The sequence below is a fragment of the Lissotriton helveticus genome, chromosome 3_1 (genome assembly GCF_964261635.1).
Source record: "Lissotriton helveticus chromosome 3_1, aLisHel1.1, whole genome shotgun sequence".
Taxonomy (NCBI): Eukaryota; Metazoa; Chordata; class Amphibia; order Caudata; family Salamandridae; genus Lissotriton; species Lissotriton helveticus.
In genome coordinates this window covers 1,798,672,609-1,798,692,893 of record NC_136061.1, presented here as the reverse complement: position 1 = coordinate 1,798,692,893, position 20,285 = coordinate 1,798,672,609, and the positions used below count along the sequence as shown (strand labels likewise).

Genomic DNA, 20,285 nt, shown 5'->3' with positions numbered 1-20,285 from the left:
CAGAGCTGCAGTAGAGCCAGAGAACCAGGTCAGCAGAGCCGCTCTAAAGCCAGAGAAGCAGGACAGCAGAGCTGCTGTAAAGCCATAGAACCCGGTCAGCAGAGCTGGTGTAGAGCCTGAGACCCAGGTCATCAGAGCTGCTGTAGAGCCAGAGAACCAGGTCAGTATGGCTGAGGGATAGCTTGAGAACCAGATCAGCAGAGCCGTTGTAGAGCCATGGAACTAGTTCAGCAGAGCTATTCTAGAGCCATCGAACCAGTTCAGGAGAGCCATTGTAGAGCCTGAGACATATTTCAGGGATCACTGAAATTATATCGACTACCAAAATATCGAGTAACTAAAATATCGAGGAAAAAATATCGAGGGACATAATATCGAGTTCCTATCTTTACAAAGGTAAGTACAAAAATATCGAGTTTAAAATATCGAGTATTAAAAATATAGACTGTCAAAATATCGTTTTTTTATGTCTTTAAAATAATTTGAAAAGTATTATAATAATAAATATATTTAATATAAACATTATTAAAATTATTAAAGAAATGTAACATTATTAAATATTTAATGTAACTTAAAAAAATATAAAAAATATAATACATATATATATATATAAATACATATTTATATGCCTTTAAATTAAATTACAACTAATATATTAATAAATATATTTAATATAAACATTATTAACATTATTAAATACATGTAACATTATTAAATAATTAATGTAACTTTAAAAAATATATATAAAAAAATTAATACATATATATATAAATACATATTAATTAATATAACATATATAATAAATTTACTGTAGCATAGAAAAAGGTTTAAATTTAATGTAACCACTCCAGTGGGTGCTAAATTAGGGAGATCGTTGGATAGCGTAGGGGTAAAAATTACTATTCCCACTCCAGTGGGTGAAAGAGTAGGGAAAGCGTTGGATAGCGTAGGGGTAAAAATTACTATTCCCACTCCAGTGGGTGCAACAGTAGGGAAAGCGTTGGACAGCGTAGGGGTAAAAATTACTATTCCCACTCCAGTGGGTGCAAGAGTAGGGAAAGCGTTGGATAGCGTAGGGGTAAAAATTACTATTCCCACTCCAGTGGGTGCAACAGTAGGGAAAGCGTTGGATAGCGTAGGGGTAAAAACTTACTATTCCCACTCCAGTGGGTGCAACAGTAGGGAAAGCGCTGGATAGCGTAGGGGTAAAAATTACTATTCCCACTCCAGTGGGTGCAACAGTAGGGAAAGCGCTGGATAGCGTAGGGGTTAAAATTACTATTCCCACTCCAAAGAGTGCAACAGTAGGGAAAGCACTGGATAGCGTAGAGGTAAAAATTACCATTCCCACTCCAGTGGGTGCAACAGTAGGGAAAGCGCTGGATAGCGTAGGGGTAAAAATTACTATTCCCACTCCAGTGGTGCAACAGTAGGGAAAGCGCTGGATAGCGTAGGGGTTAAAATTACTATTCCCACTCCAAAGAGTGCAACAGTAGGGAAAGCACTGGATAGCGTAGGGGTAAAAATTTACTATTCCCACTCCAGTGGGTGCAACAGTAGGGAAAGCGCTGGATAGCGTAGGGGTTACAATTACTATTCCCACTCCGAAGAGTGCAACAGTAGGGAAAGCACTGGATAGCGTAGGGGTAAAAATTACTATTCCCACTCCAGTGGGTGCAACAGTAGGGAAAGCGCTGGATAGCGTAGGGGTAAAAATTACTATTCCCACTCCAGTGAGTGCAACAGTAGGGAAAGTAAATACTTTATATATATATATATATATAATTAATATAAATATAAATAGCAATTAAAATTAATTACCAATACCAATTAATTTGTATTACCAATTATATTTTATTTAATTAACAATTAATAATTAATTAACAGTTATAATTAATGTACATATTTAATTAATTATAATTAAATTACTTCCCACCCTATTCCCCTAAAAACCCACAACCCACTAAAGAAAATTATTTACTAAAAATTAATTTTTTATCAATTATTCAATTATAATTAATTACCAATTATATTTTATTTAATTAGCAATTATCAATTATTTAACAATTATAATTAATTTACATAATTAATTAATTATAATTAAATTACCTCCCACCCTATTCCCCTATAAACCCACAACCCGCTATATAAAACAATGTACTAAAAAACTTTTTTTATCAATTAATCAATTAAAATTAATGACCAATTATTTTACAATTATTTACAAATTAATACTTAATTAACAATAATTATTATTGTACATATTTAATTAATTATAATTAAATTACTTCCCACCCTATTCCCCTATAAACCCACAACCCGCTATAGAAAATAATGCACTAAAAATTATTTATTTATCAATTATTCTATTATAATTAATTACCAATTAGATTTTAATTAATTAACATTTATTAATTAATTAACAATTACAATTACATTACATGATTAATTAATTATAATTAAATTACTTCCCACCCTATTCCCCTATAAACCCACAACCCGCTACAGATTTATATTACACAATTATTAAAAAATATTAAAAACGTACCTTATTTTCTGTCTAGTCGATATTATGTCTAGTCTATATTTTTGATTCGATATTTTGGCTATTATTATCGATATTATTCGATATTTTTGTAGTCTATATTATGTCTGGTCGATATTTTGGCTAGTCTATATTTTTTACTCGATATTTTGTCCAAACGATATTTTGGAATCGATATTATGTCTGTTTACCATATTTCAGCAGAGTTGCTGTTGAGCCAGAGAACCAGGTCAGCAGAGCTGCTGTAGAGCCAGAGAACCAGGTCAGCAGAGCCGCTCTAGAGCAGAGAACCAGGACAGCAGAGCTGCTGTAGAGCCAGAGAACCATGTCAGCAGAGAAGCTCTAGAGCTAGAGAACGAGGTCAGCAGCGTTGCTGTAGAGCCATAGAACCAGGCCAGCAGAGCCGCTCTAGAGCCCAAGAACCAGGTCAGCAAACTGCTGTAGAGCAATAGAACCAGGTCAGCAGAGCTGCTGTAGACCCAGAGAACGAGGTCAGCAGAGCTGCTCTATGGCCAGAGAACTTGGCCATAGAACCAGGCCAGCGAACCTGGTCAGCAGAGGTGTTGTAGAGCCAGAGAACCAGGTAATCAATCTGGTGTAGAACCACAGAACCAGGTCAGCAGAGCTGCTGTATAGCCTTAGAACCAGGTCAGCAATCTGATTTAGTGCCAGAAAACCAGGTCAGCAGAGCCATTGTAAGCCAGAGAACCAGGTCAGCAGAGCCGTTGTAGAGTCTTAGACACAGGTCAGCAGAGCTGCTGTAGAGCCAGAGAACCAGGTCAGCAGAGCCGCTCTAGAGCCTGAGATCCAGGTCAGCAGAGCTGCTTTATAGCCAGAGAACCAGGTCAGCAGAACTGCTTTAGAGGGAGAGAACAAGGTCAGCAGAGCCGCTGTGGAACCAGAGAACCAGGTCAGCAGTCCTGCTGTAGAGCCAGAGAACCATGTCAGCAGAGCAGCTCTAGAGCCAGAGAACCAGGTCAGCAGCGTTGCTGTAGAGCCATAGAACCATGCCAGCAGAGCCGCTCTAGAGCCCAAGAACCAGGTCAGCAAACTGCCGTAGAGCCAGAGAACCAGGTAAGCAGAGCCGTTGTAGAGCCAGTGAACCAGGTCAGGAGAGCTGCTGTAGAGCCAAAGAACCAGGTCAGAAGATCTGTTGTACAGCCAGAAAACCAGGTCAGCAGAGCTGCTGTAGAGCCCGAGAACCAAGTTAGCAGAACCACTCTAGAGCCTGAGAACCTGTCAGCAGAGCAGTTGTAGAGCCTGAGCTGTTGTAGAGCGAGTGAACCAGGTCAGAAGAGCTGCTGTAGAGCCAGAAAAACAGGTCAGCGGAGCTGCTGTAGAGCCAGTGAACCAGGTCAAAAGAGCTGCTGTAGAGCCAAAGAACCAGGTCAGCAGAGCAGCTCTAGAGCCTGAGAACCAGGTCAGCAGACCTGCTGTAGAGTCAGAGAACCAGGTCAGCAGAGCTGCTGTAGAGCAAGAGAAGCAGGTCAGCAGAGCTGCCGTAGAGCCAAAGAAACCAGGTCAGCAGAGCCGCTCTAGAACCAGAGAACAACGTCAGCAGAGCTGCTGTAGAGTCAGAGAAGCAGGTCAGCAGAGCTGTTGTAGAGCCTGAGACCCAGGTCAGAACAGGTTATGCAGGGACTAGAGAGCGTAATTAGACACAGAAGAGGTGCAATTATGCAGCTTAATAGTGCACATTCTGTCGCAATATTTTGCTATTTTGTCATTTTACAACACAGTGGTACTGTCTGGGCAAACGTTTGTCCTCATTAGCAGCACTCTAACACCCGAATGCAGCCGTCAGCAACGACATTGTGTCAGTTAATCTTTGCAAAGCGTTTGCCCCACGGGGGACCAAGGCAGATGCTTTTTAAAGCTTCTTTTGATCTATCTGAGCTACAATCAATGTTTGCAATTGATACAGAGGATCTGAATCATGCAGCAAGTGTGGAAAATATGTAAATACTCCATGAATGTGGCGGCCACAATATTGAGTTATTCTAGGTGTCCTACCTATGAGCAAAGACCTGTAGTGTAATGCCCTCGATTTACTGACTGTGTTGTAAATCCATGTGTTATAAATCCATGGAACAGTACTCCAGAAGAATATTTGGGCAAAAAATAACCTTGAGGTATACTGATTCTGTGGTATTGATAAAGTAAGGGTAAAAGTGGAGGCCTTACAAGGTCACTGAAGTCAGGAAGGAATGGGAAATTGTAATGTAATGTAACTTGTACTTGTAAAGCACACTAATACCCCAACTGGGGTGTCCTGGCGCTGTAACGCATACCACTGTGGAACCCTTCCTGGCTTTTCCCTGTGAGATGTCCACTCCTGGACACCCCTAAGGTGAAGCCAGGCATCCCAGCGCTGTTGGGGCCGTTGTGGAGATTAAGCAAGCTATTGCCCAGAGTTGCAGAGTGGGACCCATGATTAGAATAGGCACCGAGGCGAGAATTATCAGGTCTGAGGAAATTGAGCCCAAGACCCGCCGAGGCGAGAATTGAACCCTGGTCCCAGGCCAGAGCTCTGTATCAGGGTCTGCCGCTCTAACCATTGAGCCACACTTCTCCTGTTCTGGACAGCATTGTCATTCTCCAGGTAGGAATTTCCATGCAGGGCAGTGCCAAGTAGCTGGATGAAACAAGCATTTGCAATGCAATAGGTCTCTAATTTACGCGAGTTGAAGCTATTGGCATTGTAAATGACAATGTCTTTAATTTATGTTTTAAAAACCAAAACATTAAAAAAAGTGCATTGTCATTTACAATGCCAATAGCTCAAACTTGCGTAAATGCGAGACCTATTGCATTGCAAATGCTTGTTTAAACACCAACCAAGTGCTCATGGGTAGAAGCATTCTCTATTTTACTTATACCAATCAGCAAGCGCTCCCTAAAACAATGTGTAAAAGTTGGTGTTGTAAATGTTGATCCTTGGTTGCAACTAACTACGGATGGATAGGTATAGCTGCAACATTTTTACTATCTCATTCGTAGCTGCAGTAGTACTACTGTGGTTAAAGCTTGCTTCTGACTATGATTCGGTGTCTGTGTGATGGAGAGGTGATTTATCACACCTTCTTTTCCAGGCCACCACACCCCTCTTTATCAACCAATCTCCCGGTTGACCTGGGGTAGTGTCCGGGTGCAGGTCCTTGTCTTGCTCATCCATCTCCAATAACACTACACCTCGCACATCCACCACCTTGACCTCTACATGCCCAACAAGCCATCCTTTCACACCGGCAGCAGAAGGGTTAATGATCATTGCAAAGTATACATTATCAGTGCAGACCTACTCTCATTGCCCAGTCCCAGCACAACATGCATATGATAAAAAGAGGCACTTACCAAAGCATGTCACCGCTCCTGTAGATAGAGAGAGAAAATAAATATTATTTATATCTCAAAGAAGTTAATAAGCAAACTTCAAATACTGAGCACTTGCAATAGTGGTAAAACTCAACAATATCTATCAAACCACATCTTGGCCCGGATTTCAGAGGTTGACTTAAGGGTTTTGTAGGGCCGTCCTGGCAGAGATTAGAACGCAAATCACAGTAATACATGCACTAAAGAGCCGTCCGTTTCTGCTATGATGCTGCGGTACGCAATGTTATAACTTTTTTGTAACATTGACGTGCGCAACCCTTGCTACCACTCTCAACCCACAGGGTGGAGTTTATTCACTACTGCATCGGACACGCCGCAATTTACACAATGGGAAAACACACTGTCACATTGAGTTTCTATATGGTGTGCAGGCGTGTGTCTAGCGAGTGCCCTCCCGCTGATAGAGTGGATGTGGATAGAGCTTACAACTTTTGAAGGGTGCATGAAATGAGCCCCCCTAAACCCTCTGGAGCAGGCAGGCCAAGGACTAAAACGGCGATTCTCTTCTGGAGGCAAGTGTGTTACAGTCACAACGATACGTTACAGTCACAGTGAGGCTGAGACCCAAGCTCATCAAGCCAGAAGTACTACTGATGGCAAAGAAGCAGAGGCCCTTCTAAAGAGCCTCTCCATATGTTCCAATACATGGAAGGGTGGATGACTTAATTCTGTTATGTTTTTTTGTTAGAGAATACACACACTGCAGGAAACCTACACCACTTCACGTAGATATTTGCAGAAGTTAACATAAGGTCTTTGCAATCAGACTGGAGAGATGGCGAATATTATGTGTGATAGAATTATATATTTTCCAGCGGAGGTACTAGAGGATATCAGTAGTAAGGCAGCAGCAAAATATTTAGCTAAGAAAGAGCAATCTTTTGAGCTAAGCGAGAGAGTCGGCCATATTCTGGCTATCCGGACTAGAAAGCAATTAGCTTCAGGGGAAATAAAGGAGATTATGGACAATCAAGAATTATATATTTTCCGGGCATGAGCAGAAACTCGTCTGTAGTTTTGCCGCATAACTAGAGACAAGCGTTTTTGGAAGGTCTGCACCACTGTGTGTATTATTCTGCAGGGGGCGAAGAGTCCATATCTGGAGGCTGATTTGGCAGGACAGTCCATGTTTGGAAATGTTGTGCGCTTTGAGCCTTGACAAATGGCGTCTGACAGCGAATAGCGTGAAAACTTGAGGAGCACTGAGCCATGTTGCCTACTACCGTTTGCACTGCATACATGCTCTGCACCTTGAAAGAGCCATTGACCTCCTCTGAGTGATCTAAGGGAAAGAAGTATCCAGAGAGTCTCTGTAGCTGATGTTGAAAGAATCCTTATATTAATTAATGATCAGCAGAATGAGCATATCAATAAGACATTTTGTGCAAAGGAACAATATTCTGGATGAATAGGTCAGAAGAAGTTTTGGTGGGTATAAATATAAATTGTGTAGTGACTGGTTGCTGGTAATTGCACAACACAAAACATTACACACATCAACATTAAGGGGCTTATTTACAAGCCCCTTGCGCCACCGAAGCATCACTGTTAATGTGGGTAACAGTGACGCAAGGATATTGTAAATAAGCCGCTACATATCTATTGAGAGGATACTGCAGTAGCATCAGTGTGGTGGAGTGATCCTTCAGGGGCATTTTGGATGCGTTTAGTGCTGAGAATGAGCTAGAGTCACTGGGAAGGGAGTTCCAGCAGAGGTCCTAGTAGGCAGAAAGGAGCAGCATTTGAATGCTGCATACAGAGGTCTTGCCATGATATGGAGACTTTGAATGTAGATAGGTCGTTCAGCCGGTACCATCTGCGGCTTTGAAAATAAGGTTTATGTGGTTGTAAATAGCTACAGTTATCCCTAATAACATGTCGGCTTGGTGACATAATGTGATGTAGGTATATGTATGAGAAGACTGTAAAAAGTTCTAGCAGCAATGTTTATCAGTGGTTTCAAAGGGGTTTGTCAACTAACAGACTTTGCAAAAGTCCAGCTTGAAGAGGACTAATGAGAAGATAAGGGTCTGTGATATCGTGAAAACAATGCCTGAACGGATTTGACCTGTGTTCAGTGGCTGGAATCTTGTGGCTGAGACTATGTTGGTCATGAATGTGCACACGGTCATTTTAGAATCAAAGTGTGAAATAGGGTTCCTGGATGATGATTCTGTGGCCATGTTGTTTGGCAGAAAATTACCAGGAAGGTGAGAAGCAGGAGGTGCTGAAGTTGGAGGAAAATAGATTATTTTGGTTTTGAATGAATTCAACATGAGTGACCATATGGCCATCCAGTGATAGTTTTCTGTGAGGCAGTTAGAGACGCATAAGCTGAAAACATACGGCAAAAAAGTTCAAGAGGGGATCGCTTAAGAGAACTGAACACCGAAACCACCATGCTGCCTAAGAGATCTAGTTGACGGGGCAGCGGCAGAACTCCACTTTTCCCACCTGCATGTGACCACTGGAGACATTGGAGAAAAATCCCATCTAGCCCTAGAATACAGTAAGACTGCCCCAGCAGATTGCATGGGAGTGTGAAGCTATAATAATTTTACTTTTCAAAGGGAAGAAGTAAATGACTAATATTCTCTTCAGCTGACAATCTGTGCCCAGACCTGTCTGAGACGACTAATTTCACATCATATAGATGCACCCACCCACGATGCTGCCAGGATGACCTACTGAAGCAACTAACGAGGAAGTCAACCTTCTCAGAGGACATGCTGTGACCATTTCTGCAGGGTAGTGCCAAATGATCAAGTGACCTAACTTCTGGCTGGAGGCCACCTGCAGAAGATAAGTTGTGATAGCATCTTCAAGCAGAGACACCAAGAAGGAAGGAATCTTATTCAATGAGTCGCTAGTGCTCCTTATCCACCAGCCACAATGAATTGTGACTATACCAATCTCCAACCTCAAGCAACAACATGTCACTCTGCCTGACAGGTGTGCATGTAGCAGCCATAGCACAGAACGCCGTTTCTGCGTGAAAGGAGCTATAGTTTGTCAGGAATCTTTTGCACTTTGATATAAAATAGGCCCAAGAGGTGGAATACAAAATCTGCCTTTAGGCGCATTCCACTCTCAGAGGAAGGTTGAGGTACCATGAAGCCACTGCTATTGAAGGCGAGAGGAGGCAGAGGTAGAAGCATGAATAATCCAGGAGTCTTGAAATCTGTAAATTGCACCAATCTTAGTAGCCTGGAAGAAGACGAATGAAGACCATGTGTGCCGTGTCCATTGAACCCCCAACAACCACACATGCTCCTTTGTCAGCAATGGTTCAAGTGCGTAAATACCCTTGGTCGACTGATCTGAATTCATTGGTTCTCGTTTCTGAATTTCAGACATGGGTAATGCTGGACACCAATGAATAAAAAAACTGACAAAATGCATAAATCGTCCAGCTTTCTACTTTGCTTCTGCAGGTTTAGGGGGCCCCAGAGAGTATTCAGAGAACTCCCCTTCATCCCCCAATCTTTCAGCAGCTCATGGAATGCACGGTGAGAGTCCTGAAGATCGTAGAAGTTGTAGTCTGCTTGAATGAAATCATTGTCTTCAGAAACACACTGAAGAAGTGCTAGCAAGGATTCTAGTATGTACCGGATTGCCTGCATGAACTGAGCTCAGGAGTGGTCTCTTAACAAATGGTGCTTTTGTCACTGCTGTGTCAAGCCGGTGGGCCTCTTTTTCCCCAGCGAAAGGCATTGAGTGGGACCTAGTGAAAGTGGAGGCCCTGAGGACATTGCTTCACCTCAACATGGGGAAAGACTAGCAAACTTTTCCGGGTGTGTGATGATCACACGATTTGTGACTTGGGTACCCAAAATCCCCCATGCACCGACTGAGCAGATAATGTCATTTCCTCGGAATACTAAAGAGGAACAGAACACTGGTGCTCTTGAGCCGCTTCATCACAAGGTCCAGGAGCTCTTTAGATTCAGGTGCGCCCAGCTATGACCGTGCTTGCTTCATGTACATGACAGCCATGAGGGTTTAGGTTTTGTGACAGGGAAGGGTTAGGTCCACACAGATACTCCAACCTCACTGTGTCAGGGTCAGTAAAGAACTATGAAATTCGCAATCTTGAGTGCAACACTTTAGAAGGGAACATAGCTGAGAAATTATTTCAAGCTTTGTGTGGCCAGGTTCCTCATGAGAACCGACAACAACTCTCTCACTTTCATAAAGACACAGGCAAAGTTGGATGCCACTGACATTATACGTATCGGGCCAAATACATACAAATTCCAGTTCTATTGCAGGTCAGGTAAGAAGACCATCAATGCAGATGTCCTGGCCAGACACCGGCATCTCAAAGAGACCAAATCCAAACAGAAAAACTTCCTGCTGTTCAGATTGCCTTGCACAGAAGAGGGGGAACACAGCCTATACATGTACTGGATTTATGACTTGGATATCAGGTAGTGGTATTTAACATCCTATGCCGTTATGCCAGACTGCACCACTGGGGTTTGGTGTTGGAGGTGGTGGCACATTATGCCAAACCGACTCTGTGTACTCCAAAAAGTAGTAACAGAAAGTAACCGTCTCATCATGTGCTCCGATAGCCGGCCGTGAACTCTCTAAAGGTTGCACATTAAACATTTAGAATACAAAGCATGATCGTCTCTGGAACAATAAGGAGAGAATCTTTCCAACAAACAGAGATGGATTAATTGGCTATAACGTGGTACAATACTGGTAGACCTTTTTGGTTCATCAGGATTAATAAAGTAGTCAGGAAATTTGAACCCCCTCCAAGACAGAAAGCCTCAACTTCCTTACATTAAGGAGAGTTAATGAAAACTATCTTTTGTGGGGACCAGAAAGAACAGATACAGCTACTTCCATCATAAGTAATATTCTTAATAAAAACAGATGAGGAGCTGATCTGGCTGATATATTGCCTGGCTCCTCATCAGGGCAACATTTCTCTACTTGAGGCGCGCCAGAGGGGAAGACGAGCATAAATGATAGCTTGGCATTCCCTGAGACAACCCCAGGGCAATTCTAGATATAGGACATTGTCACATGCGCCAGAAAATCTGTTTAGGAAAATATTGGTTACAATGTACTGTGGGAAAAGTGAGGTTAATGAGAGGTGCTGGAGGAGTAAACCCGAGAAAGGGAACCAGTTCCTTAATTATGATGACTGCAACTGCTGAAGAACTTTGGCCTGGAATCCTTTTGAACTTTCAGAGGGTTATAGGAGGGAATCTCCCCGAAGACAAACTGTTTGGTGCTCTTCAATTACCTGAACGTAAGCAACAGTTTTCCATATGAGACCAAACTCTGGATTAAACAAACATTTGCAATGCAATCGGTCTCTCCTTTGGGACCTTATGTGTATTTAGCTATGCAGCACATTAGCCTGGGTGCTGAAACATCTACTGCTCTTTAACATGGACGGAAAGTAAGCACTAAACTGCATGACATGCCAGGTATGAGATTACAGGGAGAGAAATATTTCCTTTCAGCTGGAAATGGTAAATTTCAAAGCGCTGTGTTTAATATAAAATCAGGGCCTTCAGTGGTCATATCACTGGAAAATACAACATTTGAAAAAAATATTATTGTCTACGGGTGCTCGTGTAAGACAATTTCTATGGACTGCAATCTAGAGAATTCTAAAGGGATATTTTACTGACCTCTGCTGGTCGTTTTCTATCAAGAAAGTTACATAGAGGCATTAGTCAGAAAAAAAAAGCCCCTCAGCAGACAGCAATTCTGGTATTTTACTGACCTCTACTGGTCGTTTTCTGTCAAGACACTTAAATAGAGGCAATTGAACAGAAAAAAAGTCCCTAAGGGAAAGCAGACAATTCCTAGGGCTGATCTCCTGAGCCCACAAAGTACATTCACATATAAGTATATACTAAAGTCAAGACAAGACAAGAGGTCTTGAATGCTCGACCTTAAAAGGGGTTCCAACTGACAAAATGACTACTGCCGAGAAAATAAATATTAACTAAAGGACCCAAAGTTAACAATTGCTTAAAAACATTTAAACCCTATGTGGTTTAGGGGACCGAGAGGACTTCTTCAAGGCTATTTAAGTGGATTGGATTTTAATTTATCTTTTCACTCATTCTTAATGTTCTTTAGTTTCAAATGTTATATTTCTGTATATTGTGTAGTAAAGAGTTCACAGAGTTGTAAAAACTATTAGTGAATGATTTTTAAATTTACAAGTGACAGATAAACTGAGGGAAAATTACAGAAAAATCCTTTGATCAAATTGAGTTTGTTTAAACGTAATTATATTCCCCGTTAAGCGTGTCCTCCGGTGATTACATTTCATTTACCCCTAACTTTTTCGAGGAACAGAAACTGATCAAGGGTTTTCCAAAAGTTCAAAAGTAGCTTTTCAAAGAAGCCTTCTGGATTACTCACTTTGGCAGTACTTCAAAATAGTATGGATGTCAAATTTATTAATTCTCTTTTACTATTACATTGTATGTGTTGGTAAAAAAGTCATGCGAGGCAGCAGCCTAATACTCCTCTGGGAATAACTAAAAAATAACCCATGTCCTGAAACAGTCTTTTGAAAGATGCCCCCAGTTTGAAAAGCCCAGGAGGCAGTGCAGTACATGACTCATCCTTCAAAATAGACATTTGACGCACATCGGCACTTCATTTGTCATCATTGCTGTGAATTTTTAATTTGCACGAATTTAAAATCAAATGCAACTTTTCAGTGTTGCCATTTGCTATCAGCTTTTCGTGCCTCTTCCCCATGTTCCCAACTTTATAGTCCACTTATGTCATCACTAACCATAACACCAGAGTCTGTCTTATTGTCCCTCTTGTTGGTGATGCATATGTTTCTGGCTCCTTGGAGATTCAGTCCTGGTCACTCATTGACTTGCCCTCAATTCTTAAATCTGGCCCATCTCAGAATGAAGGTTTTAATTTAGAGTCAGTTATAATTCAGGAAGCACTCATTACAGGGACCTGATATATCTTCACTGGTTTTCTAGCATGTTCAGAAGCAGAAATATGGACTTTTCTTTGTGGGAAAATATTTCACTGGATTCTCTTTGGGCATCAGTTGTCAACATTTAAAGGGGTGCTGCAGTACTGTTCATCATACAGCTCTGGACCTGTGTTAGCATGATACCCCACACGCAAACGCACTGCATATGGTTGATTGATAGTCTAGCATAGATATTGGTAAATATGAAACAAGTATAAATAATAGAAACATTTTCATCCAAAAATCAGTTCATAGGAAAATAATTTAAGGCCTATTTCCATAAATGACTAAAATATCATGGGTTAGAGACTAGAAGAACACTTGGGGTTTGTTTACTGTAGAATTGTGAATTTTTCAGCGAAGAGCAATTTGCCATGAAATATGTATCAATGTAATGAACCAGACCATCGGGAGCTCAAAGACTGAAAAGATTGAGAGTTGCTTCAAAGAAGCCGTGTGGGGTGAGTCTGGACAGAGAATATAAAATAAAGGGGAGCAAACTGAGAGGAGGCGAAAATTGATGCTCGACAGACAAACAGGTGTAAAGAGAAGTCCAGACCTTTTTGATAGTTAAGTAAAGGGACGTGTAGTATATAATGAAATGGAGAAAGACATTTCATGTACCGTGGACAGCTACGTTTAGTTTGAAACAAAAATATACAGGGAAGGTAGTGGGTTATATCCAGGTCACAACAAGAGGAAAAAAGAGTCATTGTTGGAGTCAAGGAGGTAAACCCACTCTCTTATTTTAATAACAATGTGACCAACAGATTTATGTTACTCTGCTCGAGATAGTGTAGAGCTGACAATCACGACCCAGGTGGGGCTCGGGCAAGACGTGCCCTGGAATGGACAAATGAAAGACCCTGGATGGATTTCACTGGAGTACTGAGGCCTTCGAGTGTGTTCATGATCATCCTGAGGCCTTTAGATGGTTACCAGTGTCAAAGAATGAAGAGTTTGACCCCTCAGTTATCCTAGTACCGATGAAGACCAGAGTACTTGATTATTCGGATATGAGTCGGAGTCCTTCCCTCACCCATTCTCTCCCAAGTGAGTAGTAAGCATCGCATTAGTATGGAGCTTCTACTCATTGCATGTCTGTGTGTTGGTCAACAAGATGCCTATAATTACATTGGCAAAGAGCCTGGGTCATAATCAAGATGACGGCGAAAAAGATCAGATGAAAGATCTTTTGTGAACTTGGAACAGGTTGGTTCTGCACCGAAGAAGAACACATGACAATTTTGGATTTTAGGTACTGGAGGAAGAGAAACTGTGATCTAATGTGCAGCACCTTAGGGAGAAGGTTGATTAATAGTTCACCTGTTGATATACAATTTGTAATCATAGAGGGAATGGCAAGCTTGCTTTCGAGACAGGATAGAACGTTGATATAAAGCTGTTTGCAATCATGCACATACAATAAACATATTCCTATGTATTATGTTACAGCAGTGAACAGTATTCTGTTGAGACCATCAGAATACCAACATTCTGGACAGTTTGACATTTCTTACAATTACAAGTAGAGAATAATATTCTAGCCTTGGTGGAAAGGACTTTATCTTTAAGAATTTGACTTAGAGCACCTGGAATAAGATGGATAAGCAGACCACATTCTTAGACGAATGATGACCTTCTTGTAAAAGAAAATGGCCATCTGGATGTCATTCTATACATCCTGCCTCCTAGATTAAATTAAAATTTTCTACGCATAGGGGAATCAAGCCCTTCCAAGGAATAGCATTCAACTGAGATGTACATTTCTTTTAGCTCATTGTTTATGGTTCCATTTAGAATGAGTCAGTTTTGCATCCAGTGTTCAGTATTTAAAATGCTCCTATGTATGTTACGAAATTCTTTGGTGCTCCATTTGGATTGGTTGGGTCTCGTGTGTGGTCGGCAGGCATATGACTGGAACTGGAGGCTAACCAAGTGCTTGAGTAACAAACTAGAGGATGTGGCCAAGTCAAATCCCTGTGTCTGTATACAATAATTCCAGGCCCTAGCTGGACCGCCTTTGCATATTGAAGACATTGTCTGCCATGGTCATCCAACTTTATAAAACTGAAACATGCAGCGCTGGTCTCCTCAGCTGCTTCTCCTGCAGGTGTAGGTGAGGGCTGAAGGCTTACTTCCCCATAGCTTTCTCCCTACCGCTCAGTGCTCTAATGCTTTTGTGGGACAAAATGCAACAATCTGCTTTTGATTCAATCAGGGAGGAGATTGTTCAAGCGGGTGTGTTGACCCCTTTTCAGAGTGGTTTGGGGAATATACTTACCGTGGATGCCAGTGCGGTAGGTATTGGATCCGTTTTGGCACAAGTACGTGGTGGAGTGGAAAGGACTGTGGCCTTTGCCTCACGTTCATTGTCAGAGTCTGAGCGCAACTATTCAGTTATAGAGAGGGAGGCTTTGGCTGCGGCGTGGGTGACACGCCATTTTAGAATATTCTTGTGGGGAAGTCACTTTCGGTTGCGCACTGATCACAAACCATTATTGAAGGTTTTAGGGCCAGGAGGAATAAGTAATTGTTCTGGTAGGTTGGCTAGACTGGCGGTAAAAATGCAAGATTGTGATTGTAGAGTGGAGTATGTTCCTGGTTGGCGCAACAGGGTTGCTGACTGCTTGTCAAGACTGCCAGATAAAGAAGCAATGGTTTCAGATTTTTCAACAGAAGAGGTCGTGGCAAGTGTTGACGATGCTTTAGAGAGTTTGGATGGTGCCATTCAAAGGAAAGAATGGATTAAAGAGATGGAAGGAGATGCGACACTCATGGGTGTTTGTAGAATCATGAAGGGTGACATTATAAGGGAAAGTTCAGTTCCACTGGGTGTGCGTCCATTTTTAAAGATTGTGGATCAGTTGTCTGTAACCGAGGATGGAGTGATCATGCGTAAGCATAAATTTGTACCGCCGCAAGGTTTGCATGCAAAACTTATAAGTTTAGCGCATGAGGGTCATATAGGGCAAACAATGACCATAAGGAGGTTGGGAGAGTTTTATTGGTGGCCATCTATGGATCAGCAGGTGAAGGATTGGGTGGAAAGGTGTGTGGCCTGCAAGGAATCAGAGAAAAGTTTGAGGGTAGGAATTGGGTCTTCTGATGAGCAACAGCATGTTTCCTTGGCGGATAGGGTTTGGGAAAAGGTTTGCGTGGATTTTATTGGCCCATTTTCATTCTTGAATGAGAATGAGAGGTATGCAGTTGTATTGGTTGATGCTAAATCGAAATGGGTGGAAGTTGCTTTTATGAACAATATCACAACTAAAGCCACCATTGCTGTTTTGAGAGAAATTTTCAAAAGGGAAGGTTTTCCAGATATCTTACTAACTGACAAATGGTATGCAGCTAACATCAATAGAAATGAAGGAATTTTTAGATTCAGTTGGTATAAAACATACATGTTGTGCGTTGTACAACCCACAAGGAAACGGACTTGTGGAGCGCATCAACCGCATGGTTAAAGGTACAATGCTGTTAGCTCATGGAGCTGATTTATCTGTGATTGAGTCTGTGAGTAACATGCTTTGGGCGTATCGCACAACTGTAAATAACGAAATGGGAAAAAGTCCTTTTGTGATGATGCGGGGAAGAGAGGCTGGCTCAAAACTGCTTCCTTCATGGATGCGTAAGCAATCAGTAAAGGGTGATTCACGGTGTGAGAAACAGTCTGTGAAGGTGAAGTGTTTTTATCAAATTGGAGATTGGGTGAAAGTAAAGCCTGGAGGGTATTGTAATTTTGTAAATAATAATTATAATAATAATAATAATAATAATAATAATAATAATAATAATAACTCTGGGCAATAGCTTGCTTAGTCTCCACACCGGCCCTAATCGCTAAGGATGCCTGGCTTCACCAGGGGGGTGCCCAGGAGTTGGGCGCCTCACAGGAACAGGCCAGGACGGGTTCCTCAGCGGTTTATTCAGCGCGGGGACACACTGGTAAGTGTAACCATGCGCTTTATAAGCTTCACAATTATTATTATTAATTTTGTAAATAAGTTCAGAGGACCGTTTAAAGTGAAAGCTGTTGGTTGGGTTCTGATTTCCAATGACTGAGTAATATCATGTGTTACTGCTCTTACCACTATGCTAATAAAAAGATTTAAAAAAAAAAAAAAAAAAAAAGTGAAAGCTGTTGGTTGTAATTGGGTTAGATTGACTAATGGGCAAGTGTGGAATTTAATGAGGGTGGCGTTGTACCAAAGGAGAGAAAACAAGAATGGAGAAAAGCTGGAGAGTAGGTAAGATAATGAACAATGTTCACCTTGGATGTTGATGAAGGATGTTGAATTTTTCAATCAACAAGGTGGTGAGTCTTCACTCTGTGATGAGGATAATGCATCTGATGTGGATGCTATGCCTGCAAGAGAGGGAGATGGGTCTGGTGCTTCGCGTATTTTGAGGGACGCTAGTGAGAGAAGGTTACCTGCTTATTTGAATGATTATGTTTCTTGACTTTCTGTGTTATCAGCTTCAATTATTTTTTTTTTTCATATTTGTTGTATTGATAAAGGGGGGAGATGTGTTATATTTTATATTATGTTCTTTATCACTTTACCTTTGTTCATATGTCACACTGCTTAGAATGTTGCATTCTTATGGTGCCTTGAGAGGTTCTATGCTGATGTCATGCTAGTGGCATCAGTCAGCAGTTAGTCCAGCTGTGTCTGGCAAGAAGATGTTCAGGTCTTTCTCTGAAGAATAAATCTACCTGAAGATATCACTTGGTGTATTTTGCCTTCATATTATAACAGCTTGTCTCCCCATTGACACTCCCAAAGGTGACAGTTGGGGTGTTCGCCTTCTCTGCTGTACCCCTACAGGTTAAGTCTGGAATATGGAGGGGCATTCTAGCAGTCAGCTTTTCATTCGAATGATTATTTGTAAGTCTTCTGGAATGCAAAGGAGAAGATTATGACACCAGCAGTGGCACTGCTTCGATGAACAGTGGTAGCAAGTCAAACTTCAAGGTGTATCGCCTTCCACCCCAGGATCTCCTCCAGGTAAGACTGGGCTAGGAGCAAGCAGGCTTTGTTCGAAGATCAGAGATTCTATTTGTCATCTGAATTGATTGGCTATCATTACCTTCAGACAGTGTTTTGGATGGGCTGTACTCACGGGTACTGAATGACTGCACTTCTGTAATTTGGAAGGAAGAGTACAGCATTTCTAGGAAGGGATGCCATACTTTTAGTAGAAATCCGTGATTTTTCAGCAGAAAACTTCCTCTGGGATAATGAGTACCTTTAGAATTCCATTTCAAGCACTGCCGTCAAGTATCGGACAGGGTTAGGCCTCGTCAAAGGCAGTCTGGAGCTTGAATCTCATGCATGAAGCAAGGTCAAGGTAATCAAGCATTTGGCCAGCATCTATAAATGATTGTATTAAGTATGCATTTGCTTCCTCTTCACAGTATGGCTGTTGTCTTTCTTTGGCGGGTTCAGTGCTGGATTTAGGTTAGGTCTTTTGCTGAGCCACTGGAATAATGCAATTTTGTGGCTATGGTGTAAGCATAATTATGTATTTGGCACATTTGCCGCATAAGCCATCATCAGCTACATAGCCTGATTATGATGTGGTTGGAGTATTTTGGCCTGATTATGATGTGGTTGGAGTATTTTGACCAGTGTGTAAACCATTGTTTATTTACGGTTTGGAATTACAAGTTTAAGTATATACCAATGCTCGTTAAATTTCGGCAACCTGCCAAAATTTAACAGAGGAGAAGAATACGATCTTTACACTATCATGTGGATTTTGGTACGTTAAACACCAAAATCTGCATGTTATTCCCCATAAACTTGTAATATTGCAAGCAATAAATTAGGTACCCCGTGGCAACGATATTTATCAGGTGCGATAAATAACACCTACACTCATAATCTGCAGATTTTAACAAGACAAATGTTTGGGGGCGCATACAGGACCTTTTTTCCCCTTGGCCCTCCTTTATGGGCCTTGGGGGGGGCACCTATTGTGCCCCCTAAGCATACCTGAACCATGTGGCAGGCACTCCATGGTGCCTGGGGGTGCATGCAACATAGTGCAGAGATGTTTACAAACATGCCTCATGGCAGTGAGGCTTGGGCAGCAGCCCTTTTTCGGGCCGCAGCACAAGCCTCAATGCTGCGAGGCATATTTCCAACCGCCTCCACGGTGGTTGAATCGTAATTTGATGGCGGGACCAAGGACTACCTGTCGGCCCTCCCATTCCCAAACAGGATGGCGGTCGGAAGCTCATCCAACCGCCATCATAATCAGGCCCTAAGTCACATAATATGTCTTTTTTTGCTGCATAATTTAGTCAACTCTGCGCATTAGCTGGTCCTCCTCTTCCGCATAATTCTAGTGGCCCTGATCAAGTGTGTGCAAATGAAATAAGTGAATGTGTGGTGGCGATTTAGAAGGTTCAACTGTGCCAGTGCTAGAAGAGAGAGACTACTCAGCCTAAGTCATTGCGACCACATGAAACCAGCCCACTAAGGTCTTCACTATCTACCTATACAGGAGTAGTATACATTCAGAAAAATCTACTTCATCTTCAAGCCTGATGTCTCGAACACCCATTCCCAGCTTCGAGCACCAACTACTGTGACGTCTCACTCCTACACTTCCCCTGCACGGAAGCATCCCCAGCGTTCCGAGGCAGTCTGATAATTGGCAAATGGAGCGATGGACAAAAAACATTAAAATAATTGAAAAGATCCAGAACAAATCAGACTCCGCATTTCTGAACCTGCTCCCAGATCCTTGTATTTTTAAAGTGTGTCTGGTGACCCCTGCAGCAGACTGTAAGTCACGGCCCCCCGTCTTTCCCCCGAGGTTCGACGGCGCTGTCACCTTATCGTAGCTGAGGTGTGGCTGTGCTCAGAGAGGCCGCTCCTCATCCTCAGATCCCCCACTATCATCACAGTAGTCCTAATAAAGCGAGCGGGTACCTGCTTCTCCGAGGAGGGCGGCCAGGAGGACCCCCAGCAGCAGACTCATCTCTGGGCGCCTCATCCTCACGGGCAGCTTCTCCCCTCGGGGTCTTGTATTCGGGACGAGCAGCGACTGAGAGCGAGGAACGACTGTGAGTTTCTTCTGAGTGACTGCAGTGCCGGGTTCCCTCAGTTTATATAGCAGAGGGCAGGGCACAGGAGGTGGGCAGGTGAGAAGGGAGGGGAGTGAGAGCGAGTGGGCAGATCAGCAAGGAGATGAGTGTCAGTGCGAGGGACGAGAGCGGTTGATGACGAGAGAAAGAGACTTAGGGAAGAGATACCATGAGAGGGGAGAAAGACAAACACGAAGAGAGAGATACGTAGGGGACAAATGATAGAGAGATACAGTGAGGGGTAAAGGGACTGG

General features: G+C 42.3%; 1 protein-coding gene across 1 annotated transcript in view; it reads right to left on the bottom strand.

Annotated features, from left to right (window-relative positions):
• The window catches only part of LOC144823826 (uromodulin-like), a 242,182-nt gene extending 222,169 nt beyond the window's left edge, over positions 1-20,013 (bottom strand). Inside the window, exons 1-2 of the mRNA XM_078682687.1 lie at positions 19,877-20,013; positions 5,900-5,917 (exon numbers count right to left, since the gene is read on the bottom strand). Of these exons, the coding sequence (XP_078538813.1) occupies positions 5,900-5,917; positions 19,877-19,940 (82 nt within the window). The 5' untranslated portion in view covers positions 19,941-20,013. The remainder of the gene's footprint in view (positions 1-5,899; positions 5,918-19,876) is intronic.
• Positions 20,014-20,285: the final 272 nt, after the last annotated feature.